Raw genomic sequence first — 15,845 nt, forward strand, 5'->3', positions numbered from 1 at the left:
TTACCCAATCAAATTAAAATATATGTACATACGAAACCGAATTAATTGATTGAACAAAAAAAACTACAAATAATATTACAGTCGAAGGTTGTTAACGAATAAAAGAGTGACTAAAAAATATTCATGTGTAATGTGTACAAAGCGTTTTAAAACAGCTTAATAGACCACCAACGTGCATATTACAACAAGTATGAATTGCTCACATTTGCACTTAATATTGTAAGCTTCAATGATGATTTTGATTAATAAAAGTGTTCATATTTACAAAATAAAATGTTATTAGTCATATAAAAGAGAAGAATTTGCCAATTTTATTGCACAATTTGTGACAAAATACCACCGAATTAAAATCTATGTTTGTTTTGTTAAAATTACCTAAACGAAAATTCGCTACCTGCGACGAAAAGTTTAAAAAGTATTAAAACGGTTAAATGCATTTTTATATGTATCACGGCAGTCTATCATAATTCATTGCACACTTACACCAATTATTACACTTTACACTACAGTTCTACGTGTAAATTTTTCACATTTATTTCACTATGATGAAAATTTCACAGAGCTGCACACTTAAGTTGATTACGCTATGGTCTATGTATATACAGTCTTAAATGTTACATAAATTAATCTAATCTCGAACGTCAGTTGGTGGTGTGTTTTTGGAAGCAACTTTTCAATTAATCTACAAATTTCTAATTGTTTTAAGATTAGGAAGGAAGAGTGTAAACTAGAAAAGGAAATTGAAAAGATGCTTCAGAATTAATACAAAACCATCCCAGTCTTATCAAACTAAACAATATGTATACCTACTATCACTAAGAAAAGGCAGTGAGAACTGTACACTTCTAAATGTTGGCAGATCTACTTGGTACATTAACAATCACACACTCTGAGCGACTAATATACACACGAAACACACTGAGTCCATTTTTTTTTGTAGTACAAACATTGTTTATTTTTTTGCGTTTTGCTTTTATCCCTGAATTAACATTTGGTGTACTGTTACTTATTACTGAAGCTCTCTCGGTAAACTAAATCAGCGGAGAAATGAACACTTGTTTATCACGTTACGAAATGAAGAATTTGGCAAACAGAATTGCAGGTTGATAAATACCATGTTACCTACGATTATTCCAAGGTCAGTCCCATTGATGCGGCGAAGGCGGTAGTTCTGACGGATGCGCCACTGTAGAACTACAACAAATACAGTACGTTACAATTGTTGTTACTAATGCTTTTTAGTTTTATTAAAATTGCCTTCTGAAAACATCAAATTTGTGGTGGTTACAAAACAAATGACCTGACCGATGACAGTTCAAGCAGTAGACTGACAGAAGACTATTAATTAATACACCCTGCATATTTGGATACTCAACGTTTTTCATCAAATCAATATCAAATTTCTTCTTTATTAATATATTTTTTTGAAATTTTAACCACAGATACTTCTAGTAAAGGCAAACATATCGCAGGATGCGCAATATCAACTGTCTTAAATGCAAACATTTTATATCATATTGTGAATATTATATGTGCGCATGCGCATTCTCCGCAGTGCCAACTTGCTTAGATACTTCTGTGGAATTTTAACCATAGATGCCTCTAAAAATGCGCTGAATTTACTCGGACGAAAACCTTTTCACTTGTTACTGCGATATATTTCTCTTTACTAGAAGTAGAAGAGTAGAAAATTTCAACGAACCGTTGGAGAATACCCACCCCACAAATTTCCCAATTACCAGGGAATGTGTGTGACAGGTATTCTCGCCGATTAGGGCGTTGTGCGCAGGTGCACCATCCTGTTGAAACCAATAGTTTCCAAAGTTTAGCCTTATGGTTTTTGATACCAAATTTACTCCAAATTAGCATACATTAAAAAAATGAATAAAAAATACGACACACAACGCATACTTTGTGAATGTTCCGCTCTAGTTCAACTGAAACGATCCATGTTGGGGGTATCTTGGCCGGACATGGCTACGATTAGAGCCGCCTCCCCTTCCAGCATCCGTAGATTCATCTCACGTGTGGGATGGCTTGAGTGACATTGAGGGGTTTATATAGAACTCCATGATGGCTTTGTCGTGTTAATTAATAAAATCAAAGTATAATAAAAAAAAAATGACATTGAGGGGTTGAACGACTCTAGTCAGGGAGGTAGTACAAACGGCCCGAATTTGAGGCTTAGATACGCGTGGACCCTGTCCACCCTCCTATTCCAGAATCCAGATAATCCAGTAGGTATTTTTTTTTTTTTTTTTTTTTTTTGAGTTGGATCCATGCTCCCTGTTAATATTTGAAAAAGCTATTATATTTATAAGTGACTTCGTATATGCATATTTCTTCTTTGAAAGAATTACAGCATATTTTTGCGTATATACAGGGCGGTTCACAATATTTTAAAACAAAATGAAAACATTTGATCTGAACAAAGCAAAGTTTGTGCTTTAGTATAATATTTGTTCAGAATTGCTCCCTGTTAATATTTGAAAAGGCTATTATATTTATAAGTGACTTCGTATATGCATATTTCTTTTTTGAAAGAATTACAGCATATTTTTGCATATATACAGGGCGGTTCACGATATTTTAAAACAAAATGAAAACATTTGATCTGAACGAAGCAAAGTTTGTGCTTTAGTATAATATTTGTTCAGAATTGCTCCCTGTTAATATTTGAAAAAGCTATTATATTTATAAGTGACTTTGTATATGCATATTTCTTTTTTTAAAGAATTACAGCATATTTTTGCGTTTATACAGGGCGGTTCACAATATTTTAAAACAAAATGAAAACATTTGATCTGAACAAAGCTTTAGTATAATATTTGTTCAGAATTGCTCCCTGTTAATATTTGAAAAGGCTATTATATTTATAAGTGACTTCGTATATGCATATTTCTTTTTTGAAAGAATTACAGCATATTTTTGCGTATATACAGGGCGGTTCACAATATTTTAAAACAAAATGAAAACATTTGATCTGAACAAAGCAGTTTGTGCTTTAGTATATGTGATAAGAAGATGATAGATGGATTAAGTACTTAATATTTACATTGTGATCTACTGCTTGAACTGCTGTGTATAACGATGACTTTCAGAAGGCAATTTTGTTTTGTAAATAATCGGCATGCTCTTACAAAATTGCAAGAAATGTGAAATTAACCTTTTACAAAAAAAATGAGGAGTTAAATAAATGAATAAACTGAAAGCACTGACCTAATAAAAAGCGTCACGCGGCACATAGAAAGATGACGGGTGATAACAGAATTTCAAGGGTCTTCTTGAAAGGGATGCAAACTTTTTCCTTCCTGCGGGGTACACAACCATCATCTTACTCATCTGGCCAGAAATGTGAAAAATTTGAACTATTACTGATTTCCATGCACAAAAAATCTCAAAAATACTTTTTAGTATAATTCAACTAAAAACAAAGAAGAGAAATGTTAGTGTCAAAGAAAGAGTACTACAAAGGATGAACTAAGGAGTGAGCTACGACTACACTAGTCAAATTTATCTCTCTATAGTTAACGCACGCGCCAGCATGGAAATCAATGATTATGAAGTGATTAATCAGATTAATATTTGTTTAGAAAATAAAACATTAATAATTAAAAAAAACTTAACACTTAAACCCGTTGGTGTACGTAACCGTTTCGAAAACAAAAATACATCAATCTGATATAAAAACTTAAAAAAGGTAACAGAAGCATTTACAGCGACTAAATAATATTCGTATAGACGTACACCAAGTGGTAAAGTGTGCTGTCACCTATGCAATGGCGCTGCGCTGGTCTGCGAAGTCGGCTTCCGTCTTACCTGGCGAAACTCTTGAATGCCGCAGATTGTGGATTTATACACAACGGTACCCTACTTGTATTTAGTTGTTCCGCTATAAACTTATGCATTTCCTCTGAAAAAAACAATGAGGTAAGACAAACGGTCTGATGACCACAGTGCCGGTTACCTTTGACCTGTTGAACCGACGTGAGCTTCTTCTCCCAGTTGTCGTCGAAGGGTTGCGGCGCGGTCGTTTCAAATTCCGTCGTGTATTGTCTCATTCCGCTGGCGGTGGTATAGCAACACTTACACATGCAGGAGTGGTACCGTAATCTACCTTCGTCTAAGTACGGATGTGCCAACGCATCGACTACTGATATTCGTTTATCCTGAAAGTCATGCATATGTAGATAATTGATAATAGTTATTTATTATACAAGTCGTGTTTATTTTATAGCAGAATATAGATATGTAATTTAGACGTCCAAAATTGCAAGCTTAGGTTGTCAATGTAACAAGATTGCATTCTGATCTAAACTTCATTTTATATCGTGCTCCACGTCCCATTTGAAATTGTCATAAGAATGCACAATCATCTGTTTCACTTTATCTTAAAGTCAACTTAACATCTGCTATAAAATAAAGGTTTTTAACTTTTCAATTATTTTAATTACAGAGGACCAAAGTACTTACGGGATCAAAAACGAGCATTTGACATAGTAAATGTACAACTTCGTGTGTCGCCTGTGCAGATAAACTGTAAAGTGCGGTTAAAGCTGGAGGTTTCGGTGCCCTTCTTAACATATGCGACTTAGCACCCTCACACGCGTATCTCATATCGTCGAGCGACGGCGTCCCCAGCAGTTCGGTGATCAACTCTAACTGCTGGATGGGATTCTGCGCTTGAAATAGGATACGTCTACCGAGAAGTTCGCCGAAGATACATCCGACTGACCATACGTCCACTGCGGCCGTATAGTGTTTCGCGCCCATTAATATTTCGGGCGCCCTATAGTATTGTGTCACTACCTCTTGTGTCATGTGCTTGCTCGAATCGGGCTCTTCTACGCGTGCTAAACCAAAATCACAGATCTGCAAGATAAGAAGATTATCGCACTGTATGTACATTGAACGTGATCAACCTTAAGAACACAGTTGCTATTTACAAGTAAATTTCCAGGTTTGATATCTCGATGTAGTATTCTAGCCGAATGTAAATATTTCAAACCTAAAAACATTCGATTATCAGCAAAAAACCAAGCAGCGAAATCTCCCTTACCTCTAAGAATTTGATACAGGAAAACTTTTATGTGGTCCGAGGAGAGTGGCTGGTGTGAAACTATTATTTTGTGTAGGTCACTTTGAAGAAGTTCAGTAATTACATATCTAAGTATCGTTAAGGAATCAGTTCAAATTGAATCTTGAAATTGGAAAAATTGCTTACCATTAGTTCCGAGATTGCGTCATCATCAGGTAATCTTATCGTTCCATGGTACTTGAAGATGACGCAATCTCGGAACCGGCCCCCATTTGCAAACATACGTACTCCGTGAATAATTTCCAGTTTAATCACTGCGTTATAATATACAGGGTTTTTTTTGGGAGCTTTAGTTAAAAGTTTCTGGGAAAGTAAAATAGGTAGGTTTTTGAAAATTTGTACTTAGGAGTTACTCTGAAGGCCGAATTGATGTAAAATATTTTCAAAATGGCCGCACTTCCGGAAACACCGGAAGTAGATAGTAACTTCGTTATTTTAAATGGCAACCCCTATTTTTGTCATATCTGCCATTTATGGTTTTTAAGTTATTTTGACTTTAAGAAAAAAAATGGCGGATGCAGATGGTACCTTGATAATTGATTACTTGAAAAAGGTTATAGTCATGGCAGCCCATTTTTATCAGTGCATAGAAAATGAATAGGGCTTTCTTTTACTGTACTTAAAACAAAGTTAAGTTGCGTACAACCGCACCTATGGAGATCCAAATTTAAGAAACTTCAAAGTCTATAAACTCAGTTTTTTTAAATGGAATGACCATGTTCTTAATATTGCATGAGATAGAGAATCGAAATTGGCATATTTTGATATTACATGTTCCTATAGCTATCTTTTTCTACTACTTCCTTAGAATCACGTCATACTTGCTTCTTTTTTAACAACAGAATCTCGCCTATTCTCTGCTAGTGAAGTGGAATAATTTCATTCTAGCTCTTGTGATGGAATGAGCACATGTGGCGACATCTAAAACAGGACATCCTAAACCACAATTCTTAAACTGTCAAAATTTTAATTACGCTTGCGCCAGATATTAAATTTTAAGGACCGGTAGCGCGAAAATGAATAGCAGTGGCCAGTGAGGATTTAATGGAACTTTCAAATACTCCCCCGGAAATCACCGTGGAAGCAGAACACGCAAAAAAATTTACTTCCCGACAAACTAAAAGTGTACGAACATACATACAGCAAATTTTTGGAGTGGAGGACAAGAAAAAAACCAACTCATTTTCAGAGAACGTAGTGCTTACTTTAGCAAACTATCACAGTAAATTAAAGCATCCACATTGTGGAAAACGTATTCCATGCTGTGCTCTACGATACTTTTGAACAATAATGTAGATATAAGCAGCTATGCTAAGTTGCAGGCCTTGTTAAAAATGCAATCCAGCGGCTATTTCCCTAAAAAGTCAAAAATTCTATCAACGAGCAAAGTAAAAATGTTTATTCAAAAAGCACCCCCGACAGTTCATATCTACTATAACATTACACGTTCAAATCGTTACTCGTTACATCATATTTATTTTACATTTGCAGGTTGCTCTTATAGTTGGCATTAGTGGTGCTTGTCGTAAGCACGAATTGTGGAACATAAAAATCGGTGGACTTAGGTGGAACTGTAATTAGAATACCCAATACGAAAACTAATGTACAACGAAAGTTTACAATTACGAGGAACCCGTACGTTGGTATACCTACAACCAAACATCAAGTTGCATATTCTACAATGAATTAATGTACCTCACTGCACTATACAAAAAGAACATCCATATCAAAACAGTTAACGTTGTTGGTCATCCAGAACACATTTCCTCCAGGAAGTTTTAAAACTAACCTAAAATATAATGCTCACTAAAATGTTACCTACACTCGTAGATACCTTACATACAAATTTTTCGAGTAGTGCTATGATGTTTATTTCTAATTTGCATCCATAACGTCCTCTTTGTAGCATTTTGTATTTGAATTTATACACATCATGAATTACATTCCGGTCGCAATCTCGAATACGTTTATCGCTTATGGTTATGTTTATCTAAATCTAAATGATCCACGCCGATACACTGCGCAGGACAGGGCACATTCAATAAATGTGCACATTTGTAAATAATATCACAGAAAAGTTAGTTTTCCTTTTCTGGGATAATATTGAGGGAAGAGAAATTGTCGAGGAATTTGTTTATACAGCCATTTAGACAAATCAAATCAAATATGCCACAGGGATCTGTTATACCAACCCACCGTACATAGACGTCCATACTAATGTGTGAATTGTCTATAGTTAACCCTGCTTGTTTTACATATTTTGCAAAAATTCGTCGTAGTAGTAGAAAAAATTATGTCTATTACTTGTAAGGAATAGGTATTCAACGCTCGTGGAACCGTCACACTCGCCTTCGGCTCGTGTGACGAACTTTCCACTCGCGCGGAATACACTCTATTCCATACTCGTTATAGAATATACTATTATCTACTTTGCGTTACTAATCGACTCATTATTATATCAAAAACAGTTTAATTATGAAGGCTATTATTAACGTGTTTTTGGTGATTTTTCGTTCAACTGAATTTCTTAAACAACTTATAAGTCTGGAAATTCAGAAAGGTAATGCGATATCTGTTCTAGCAACAATTCCATACCAAAAATGTTTCAACGAAGTTTTTTTATATTTTGCATTGAATTTAATTTGTTAATCTTGCATTTGCAATTCAATTCATTTTCTTAAATATTCTCTTGTAGAGCTTTGTATCACTTGTGCTTCAACGGTTTGTAGTGCATTAGGGGTACAAAATTTCCAAAATTCATACAATTTCGTTCCAGTTTTCGAATGAATGTACGGAAAGCACGCGCCGCCCATTTCACCATAAATAACAATTAAATTCCAAAATAGGTGAAACCACTGCGAGTCATTTTTCGATTTTTGAAAAACTTATGTTAACCTATAACAGTGGGTGATGGATTAGTGTCACTAGATTTGTTTAAAATTCAATTGTCATAGAATCATGGCCGACTACTAAAAAGAAAATCCTAAAAAAATAGTGTCAATTCAATAAAATGGGAATAATTCAGAAACTGTTAAAGATAGCTATAGGAACATGTATTGTCAAAATATGCCCATTTCGATTCTCTATCTCATGGAATAGTAAGAACATGGTCATTCCATTTAAAAAAACTGAGTTTTTAGTCTTTGAAGTTTCATAAATTTGGATATCCATAGGGGCGGTCGTTCGCAACTTAACTTTTTTTTTAAGTGCACTAAAAGAAAGCCCTATTCATTCTCTATGCACTGATAAAAATAGGTTGCCATGACTACAACCGTTTTCAAGTAATCAATTATCAAGGTACCATCTGCATCCGCCATTTTTTTTTCTTAAAGTCAAAATAACTTAAAAACCATAAATGGCAGATATCGACATATGGGTATCAAAAGAAGTGAAATTTCACGTAGAATCCAAAAATGCAATAAAAAATAGGGGTTGCCATTTAAAATAACGAAGTTACTATCTACTTCCGGTGTTTCCGGAAGTGCGGCCATTTTGAACCTATTTTACATCGATTCGGCCTTCAGAGTAACTCCTAAGTACAAATTTTCAAAAACCTACCTATTTTACTTTCCCAGAAACTTTTAACTAAAGCTCCCAAAAAACACCCTGTATAGGTCTTACGTTTTTAAAAAAAATCATTCATTCACTTCTACCGTTAGCGCCATATTCTTGAAATCACGTATTTTCCACGCACGCGAATACCGTTGCCAGGAATTCATTTCGGAAGAAGAACGGAAGCCTTTTTCAACGAATTGATAATATTTTGAACTAATTTTGTAAATTTCGAGGGGAGTACTCCTCTCCCTGATTAAGCCCTGGCCGTGGTGAGAGCACGCCTCTCTCTTCCAAACTTACAATATTAATATTTTTTGGGACGTGGTAGATGACCGATAAAAAACATTTGTAATTTAGGAATAATTATCAACAAACATTTGCCTAAAACCTATTTTTTGAAAAACCATTGTTGAATTTAATGCCGCGTTTACACGAAGACAGTTCATTGGAACCAGTCACACTGTCAAGTCCACCGCTGTGTAACAATGGCACCTCAAAAGTGGAGTACAGATATGAATATGAAATTCCGCGAATAGTATAAGGGGAAGTGTGTGTACAACCAATTCAATGGAGCAAATGAGATGGGTGCATCTCCTGAATCTTTTCTCAACGTTCATTGCCTGGTCCATTTTTCTTTCAGTACATTTTTTACATTTTTATCTTTCATGGTATTCTAATTAAAAGTAAAAGGAACTGCTAATGTTAAAACTTTAAGAGCGAATATCACGAATACAGTGTGTCGGAAGAGGGTACACATAAAAGGCAAGTAGAACGTCTGGACGACATCACTACTAGCGTAATAATTTTCTTAATTTCTTAATTACAACAATATTGTGAAACAAACATTCCATTTTTCTTTAATTGATATGGACGTTTTGGACACGCCTTAAACTGTTGGGTAGTGTCATATTGAGATTTAAAATACCAAATTGAATGACTTTCGGAAAAGCTTTATCTTGGTTGAGCGGATGGTTTGCTACAAACTAAAAGGTCCCTGTTCGAGTATGGAAGTGTAACTCTACAGCCTGGGCAAAGGCTCATGTTCGGTGCATCAACAGCTAGCTTTTTAACAGCAATCCATAAAACTGAAAGAATCTGAACATGCACAGGTTTCAATTCAGTTTTGGTAAATACGTTCAACAAACACTTATTTGGAAGCTCGATGAGGAATTTCCGCTGCAGGAGCTCGATAAAATCAATTAAAATGATAATTTTGCCAAAGTACATTGTAGTAAGCACTACACAGCTGTACATTTTTTCCTAGTTTTCTGGTGCACACGTGTTTATGACGTCACACCCCACTTCGCTTCCACTTAAACACGCGCACCACCCCCTAGTTATATCTACTCGCATCAGACAGATGGTCATTGCACATAAAGCAAACGAGCCTTTTTTTAATCTTTGTTTATTAACTTTTAAGTACCTCCAAAAGATAAAAATGGAGTTTCACACGTTTATTTCAATTAAATCGGCACGATCATTTTACTATACTAAAGCATCCAGGCAGTTGAGTTATTTTTATATCGAATGGCACGGTGTCACCTTAACCATTACCTCAAATTACATTTTCGATGAGGTTAAATCGATAGTTCCATCCCGAAAATTACATTGTACCTGATATAGATTACGGACGACGCGACGGCGGCGTCGGTTTTTCCGAGCTGAATCAGGAGAATTTCCAGAATCTATTTTAGGTGCAATTACCTTTCGTATATACTGAGAAAGTGTACTTGCGGTTTTCAAAATCGCCAAAAACCGGCGCCTTCCGTTGCAAAAAGTAAATGAGAATGGGGCGCCAACTATGAATCGATCGTGGTTTTGCTGTAACAATTTTCGCGGCCGGAAGCGCAAGCGAAGACGGTTTTACAAAAAAGTACGTTTTGTACAGATATCTCTGGCTACGAGCGTAACACCTTTTAGTGGCAACAATTCAATTCCAGTTTGTTTGTCTTTTTATCTCTGAAGTGCAAAGAAGTTCTAGACACTTTTTCTTTTTGTCTAGTCCAGCTATCGCTTCTTCTTCTAAGTGTAACTGATACGAGAAAAGTAATTTCACAGCGATCTTTTTCATCATATTACCTATAGTAATATGCAACAAGTTTGTGTTTTCTTACCGACACTTCCATCATTCATGACATTTTCCTAATGGCAGCCCCAAACACATCCAGACTGGCACGCTGCTGAAAGGGGAGAAAAGTCTCTTCGTGTATCTACCAAAAAATCTACGGGCTGCAAACTACTGCTTTTTTGACAGCGTACAAACTTGAAGCGGAATTTCTGAACACAATCCGTTTTTAGCGCATTTCAAAATTTTAAAAAAATGCGCTATTGTGGCCACTTTGTCCGTCCGTCCGTCCGTCCTCTCGTTTTGCGACGCTACTAGTTCTTTATCTTAAGAGCTATTGTTCTACTTTTTTCGCTATTTGGTTCGTTATGGTGTCGAGTCTTGCACCAAGGAAGGAATTTTTCTGTACCGCTTACAAAAAAAGTTATTGTAAAAAAAACAAAAAAACCGTTTTTTACATGTTACACTTTTGCCGTTTATTAACGGTCCTAGAGATCGTTTATAATTTTGCATTGCTGTCTGTCGTCTGCCTGTTGGTCTGTCCGTCTGTTCCTTTGTCTGTCTGTCCCTCTATCTGTCCGTGTGAACGATAACTTTGTTCAGAAATGTCCGATCGCTTTTACATCTCCGTTAGTTATGAACTGAATTGCATGAAATTCAATATGGGCATAGCTTTAGCCATATAATACGCAATGCCAAAAGTTGAATCGAATCGATTCAAAATTCACAGTGCCCTTTTCGCATCTCGACCATTTATAAACCGAATTGCAAACTTTTTTAATTATAAAAGTATTTAAATGAAATTTTATACATAGCCACTTGGAATAAAAGCAAATTTAACGCCAATTTCAAAATTTGGTTTTGCGCATGCGCAGTGCCAACTTTCTTTATTTATGGAGGCATTTAAATGAAATTCGATACATAGCCACTTGGAACAAAGGAAAATCTAACGTTAGCTTCAAAATTTAGGTTTGCGCATGCGCAGTTCCAACTTTCTTATTTAGAAAAGCATTGAAATGAAACTCTTCTTATAAACTGAAATTGAAGTAGCACGTCAAAAATGGATTGCACATGTGCAACGCTATCTTTCATATTTGTGGCCGGATTTTTACAATTTTAACAAAAGTTGCATCTTACAAATAGGAAATGAATGCAAGTGGAAATGCGCTTTATGTAAATCGTTTACGATTACTTTTTAAGTTGTTGTATCCTACGCTTCCACCATGATTTTCCCCTTGCCGGCGAATTGGGAAGTAGAACTTGTTCGAATAATCTTTTGTAGGAGATCGTCGCTTGAACTCAACTAACACAACTGTGTCTGGTCATAAAAAACATTTTTGTCATAGATTACAGTTCCTCTTATAAGTTGCTTCTTTCGGAGTAGACGAATGGCTTTCCTGCTTTTCAAGATATTTAAAAGAATCGGCCATTTTGTTATCAAGAATACCAAGGGACCGAGCCATCATTTGCGTATCGATACAAAAATCAAAAGTGTCGCCATATCATTTTATAATTGACATAGCGAATAGTAAATTCAAAGCACACAAACACTATAAAACAGACACGTTTTCGCAGCAAAGCAGTTATCATTAGCAAACAACATCATCAGCGAATACATAAAGTGAATTTCGGGTCAATTTGTTTTAATTAACAGAAAAAATTATCTTAAGATGTCGATACGCTTAAATGACACATTTTACAAAAATCGATTTTATAGCGAGAGATCTATTTTGCTATTGACGAGGTTGCCATCTTCGTCGAGGCCAACACAAGACTTTTTGGGCTCTGTGCTCTTATATTTGTAAATAATCAATAACAGTGGTCAAACTTAAAACCATTAATTACAGGATGTATGCCCGTTTTTTATATATGTAATTATCGATTTCTTTATCATTACCTCTAGCTCTACCTATTGTTGTAGTGATTATACACCCTAATTAACTATGAAAAACAATCACACACGAACCGCTCATTGCGTACAAACAATAAGTTTCTTTTTTCTAAATATGGTTAATTCGCCTAATTTTTTAATTGTTCAAGGGAATGTTGTTCAAATTATCCATGAAACCTTGACCTTTTTTTTTCCTAAAGGTCGCCTTAGTACCAAACTATCATTATGCCAAAACAGGGTAGTCGTTTAATTATTTAAAAAAATGTAAATTGATCATGTCGTGCTAACTGCAAAAGCTGCATTTGATATTAAAATTGCAAAGACGCGGACATATTTGGGCATTCTTAAATTCCAAGAAGAAAATCCATTTAATTTATACTAAGGAAATATAGGCAACGCTGCAAATAAACTCGGTGAATTAATTAATTGAAGCGCTTCATCTGCAAGAAACCCTTTCGAGCATCCTGCCGTCTACTCCGAATTAGATTCTTAAAAGCGCCAATTTTTAGTTATCCAATTTCTTGGTTACAAATTTCAAAAAATTCAAAGCTATATCATGGAAGGTTTCGTAATTTTTTTCTCTACAAAAAAGCTAAATATAATTTATGTCTGAAATAATTAGAAATGAAAAAAATTACTATTGAAATTCCTATGGTGCGTTGTTCACGTCACCACCCGGCATAATCTCAGACATAGGCGGGGGAACAGAGAAAGCTACTTGCAAGAAATGTACAAAAAAATGCAGAAACCATAATAATAATGTAGCGATCATTCCCGAAATCTCTATAGACATCGAGGCGCCAGTCATCGGCAATAAAGAACGAAGTTGGATAGGGGTTCGCTATATAAGCAAATCGTATTGCGTTTCAGACAGTTCTAAACGTCGAAATAATAAATAGTTCGCGCTGTTATAAATTGTGCAAGTATATGCGAGTGATAAATAATATTTTAGCAAGTTATAAATCAATTCGTTTTAAGACTGTTATAAATTTATTGTTAATTAGTTATAAATAAATAAAGCAAGTAATTAAATTAACGTTACCTTAATTATTAAAGATTGAACAGTGACAAAATAAAAATTCCGACAGTAATGAGTCAAAAAAATTGAACGGAATCAAACCGAATTTTGATGTTTGAATTAACCTCATACTCATGATTTCGATATTTGTCCAAAAATATCAGACATTTTATATTTATTGAGATTTTTTGAAATGTGTTTTATATTTAAATGAAAGAAAATGCTTTTGTTTTAGTGTTGTTAGGAATTTGATACTCGTAATATCTATATCTGTATGTTCTATCGGTACACTTACAGTTTGATAATATACTCGAAATTCTACACAATCTTAATGTTTCATCACACTTGTCACAACTGAAAAATAAACTGGCTCATGATAAATCTAATCATAAATATAACAATGCCAAGATAACAAGACCTCGAAAAGGGCACTGTTAAGGGTGACTTACGAGCTGAAATGTCCCATAAAATTGGTGCAATTTGTTGCAAGTAATATTTCATAGAACTATCAATGGTTCAAAATATTGAATCGATCTCGTTAATTTGTGATTCTGTCATTCATGTTTCTCGGACTCTTCGGGCATTTTCTTTTGTTCCCTAAAATTCCTAAATATACATATACGGTTTCATGTGAAAAATTATTCTGAATACGGCACTATTTCAACTTTAACACAAAAGATTCCCCATCTGAAAAACACCACTCAAATGGTCAGTTGTCTTTATCACCAATCTCTAAAGATGTAAATGAGAAAATCTACCCCTTCATCTGCTGCATTAGAAAAGTGCAGGCGCTGAACGTATATGTATATCTTGGTCTCTCTTTACATAATGAATTTTGCGATCACTTTCTGGGTGGTGTCCATTTGCTTAGTTTTTAAATATAGTCTGATTTTACGATTCGTCCCAAAAACAAAGCGAGTTTGCGCTAGAAATTGTTATGGTAGAGAAGCTACGGACAATTTTTGTTGTAGAAACTAGAAATTTCAGGTTAAAACTTGCGTCTTGGGGGAATAGCGATTTGTACCTGGCGAGCAGCATCAGCAGCAGGTCAGGTGTGTAGGGTCCGGCATTGTATAAAGGCCTGGCGACCTTGAGTAAAGTCGATGACCACCTATTCTTTTCCTTGCCTTAGAAGATGACGCTCAAATTGTTATTATTCCCACGATATCATCTCCCCAACACCGCCACTTCCACAATTAACATGCTTGAATAGGATTCATGTTGCATTAGACCAGCATGCGGAAATACCACCCCGATGTTAATAATGCCCCCAGTAGACACAATGCAATTTAAAAATATAATGCTGCTGCACACCGCGTTGTTGCAACCGCACTAATGGTACCACGCTCAAAGCGGTTTATTGATTTAATTTGTTAATTCGCGGTACAGTAAAAGTGGACGTGAGTGTCCATTTCCAATAGTTTCTTCGACACCTACAAGTCTGTTTATAGACTTTAATTGCTTTTTATTAGTCAATTAGCTTAATACTTCCGCGTATCTAAACCTGCTCTATAATTAGGTTGTCCGCCGTCGTTCTATGCAAAACAATACGACCCAGGGCTTGAGTTCCTGACATTGCACACGCAAATATTATCGCAAAACGAGAAATACGAAGGTTGAGAGCTTTGTTTTGCAAATGCCCACTTTATCACATTTTGAACTCGAGTATTTGTTTCTTCGTTGCGATGCATGCAGGTAGGGCACAATCTTGATGTGTACCGTCAAGGGGCGAGCTGCTTTTGTGGATACTTTTTTTTGTCAAAATTTTGTTAACAGAAAAGCCCGGTCTATTGTATCCTTGAAATTGAAAAGATTCGTCTCTCTGGTACCTGTACACGTAAGTCCTTTTGGGTTTGGTCGAGAATTTTTCTTGCCTTTACGAGAATAGGCAGACACATTTCGCTTAAGGCACTGCACAAAAAGGCTCAAACTATCCTGTAGGCGTTCACCAGTGCATGAACTGAATGTTTGATAGATAAAGAGAGACTACGAAGGTTAGTTAGAATGGAAGTAATTGAACTAATGTGGGTCAATAATAATGTCTGCCATGGCTCGTAAAGGGGCATCAATTGCATTTAATTCCAGTGCTAAATCCGAAACTATTGACTATTTTGGGAACTGATTATCTATAATGGTCAGGGAGGTCCGAAACCGAATTTTGCATTAAAGAAACCAAGCACTGTCGAATGCACATCATTTTGAAACCTGTTAAACGACG

General features: G+C 35.5%; 1 protein-coding gene and 1 long non-coding RNA gene across 10 annotated transcripts in view; both read right to left on the reverse strand.

Annotated features, from left to right (window-relative positions):
- Window positions 1-282: 282 nt before the first annotated feature.
- The window catches only part of LOC116177299 (serine/threonine-protein kinase NLK), an 87,291-nt gene continuing 71,728 nt past the window's right edge, over window positions 283-15,845 (reverse strand). For 2 of the 8 annotated variants that reach the window (XM_031496232.1, XM_031496239.1), the window contains 7 exons: window positions 5,060-5,166; window positions 4,923-5,008; window positions 4,474-4,872; window positions 3,968-4,169; window positions 3,820-3,913; window positions 3,220-3,311; window positions 283-1,194 (listed from right to left, as the gene is read on the reverse strand). In XM_031496232.1, coding sequence (XP_031352092.1) covers window positions 3,233-3,311; window positions 3,820-3,913; window positions 3,968-4,169; window positions 4,474-4,872; window positions 4,923-5,008; window positions 5,060-5,166 — 967 coding nt within the window. In that variant the 3' untranslated portion in view covers window positions 283-1,194; window positions 3,220-3,232. The other 6 variants (XR_004146647.1, XM_031496233.1, XM_031496234.1 and 3 more) reach the window with 6 other exon arrangements.
- On the reverse strand, window positions 5,883-7,232 carry LOC116177300. Of its 2 annotated transcripts, none has more exons than XR_004146648.1 (3): window positions 6,938-7,232; window positions 6,073-6,887; window positions 5,883-6,019 (listed from the first exon to the last, which is right to left on the reverse strand). It is a non-coding gene; the product is annotated as an uncharacterized LOC116177300 (long non-coding RNA). The 2 variants fall into 2 exon arrangements; XR_004146649.1 differs by having other exon boundaries at window positions 5,886-6,019; window positions 6,304-6,887.

Source organism: Photinus pyralis, unplaced genomic scaffold (assembly GCF_008802855.1).
Source record: "Photinus pyralis isolate 1611_PpyrPB1 unplaced genomic scaffold, Ppyr1.3 Ppyr1.4_LG7, whole genome shotgun sequence".
NCBI lineage: Eukaryota > Metazoa > Arthropoda > Insecta > Coleoptera > Lampyridae > Photinus > Photinus pyralis.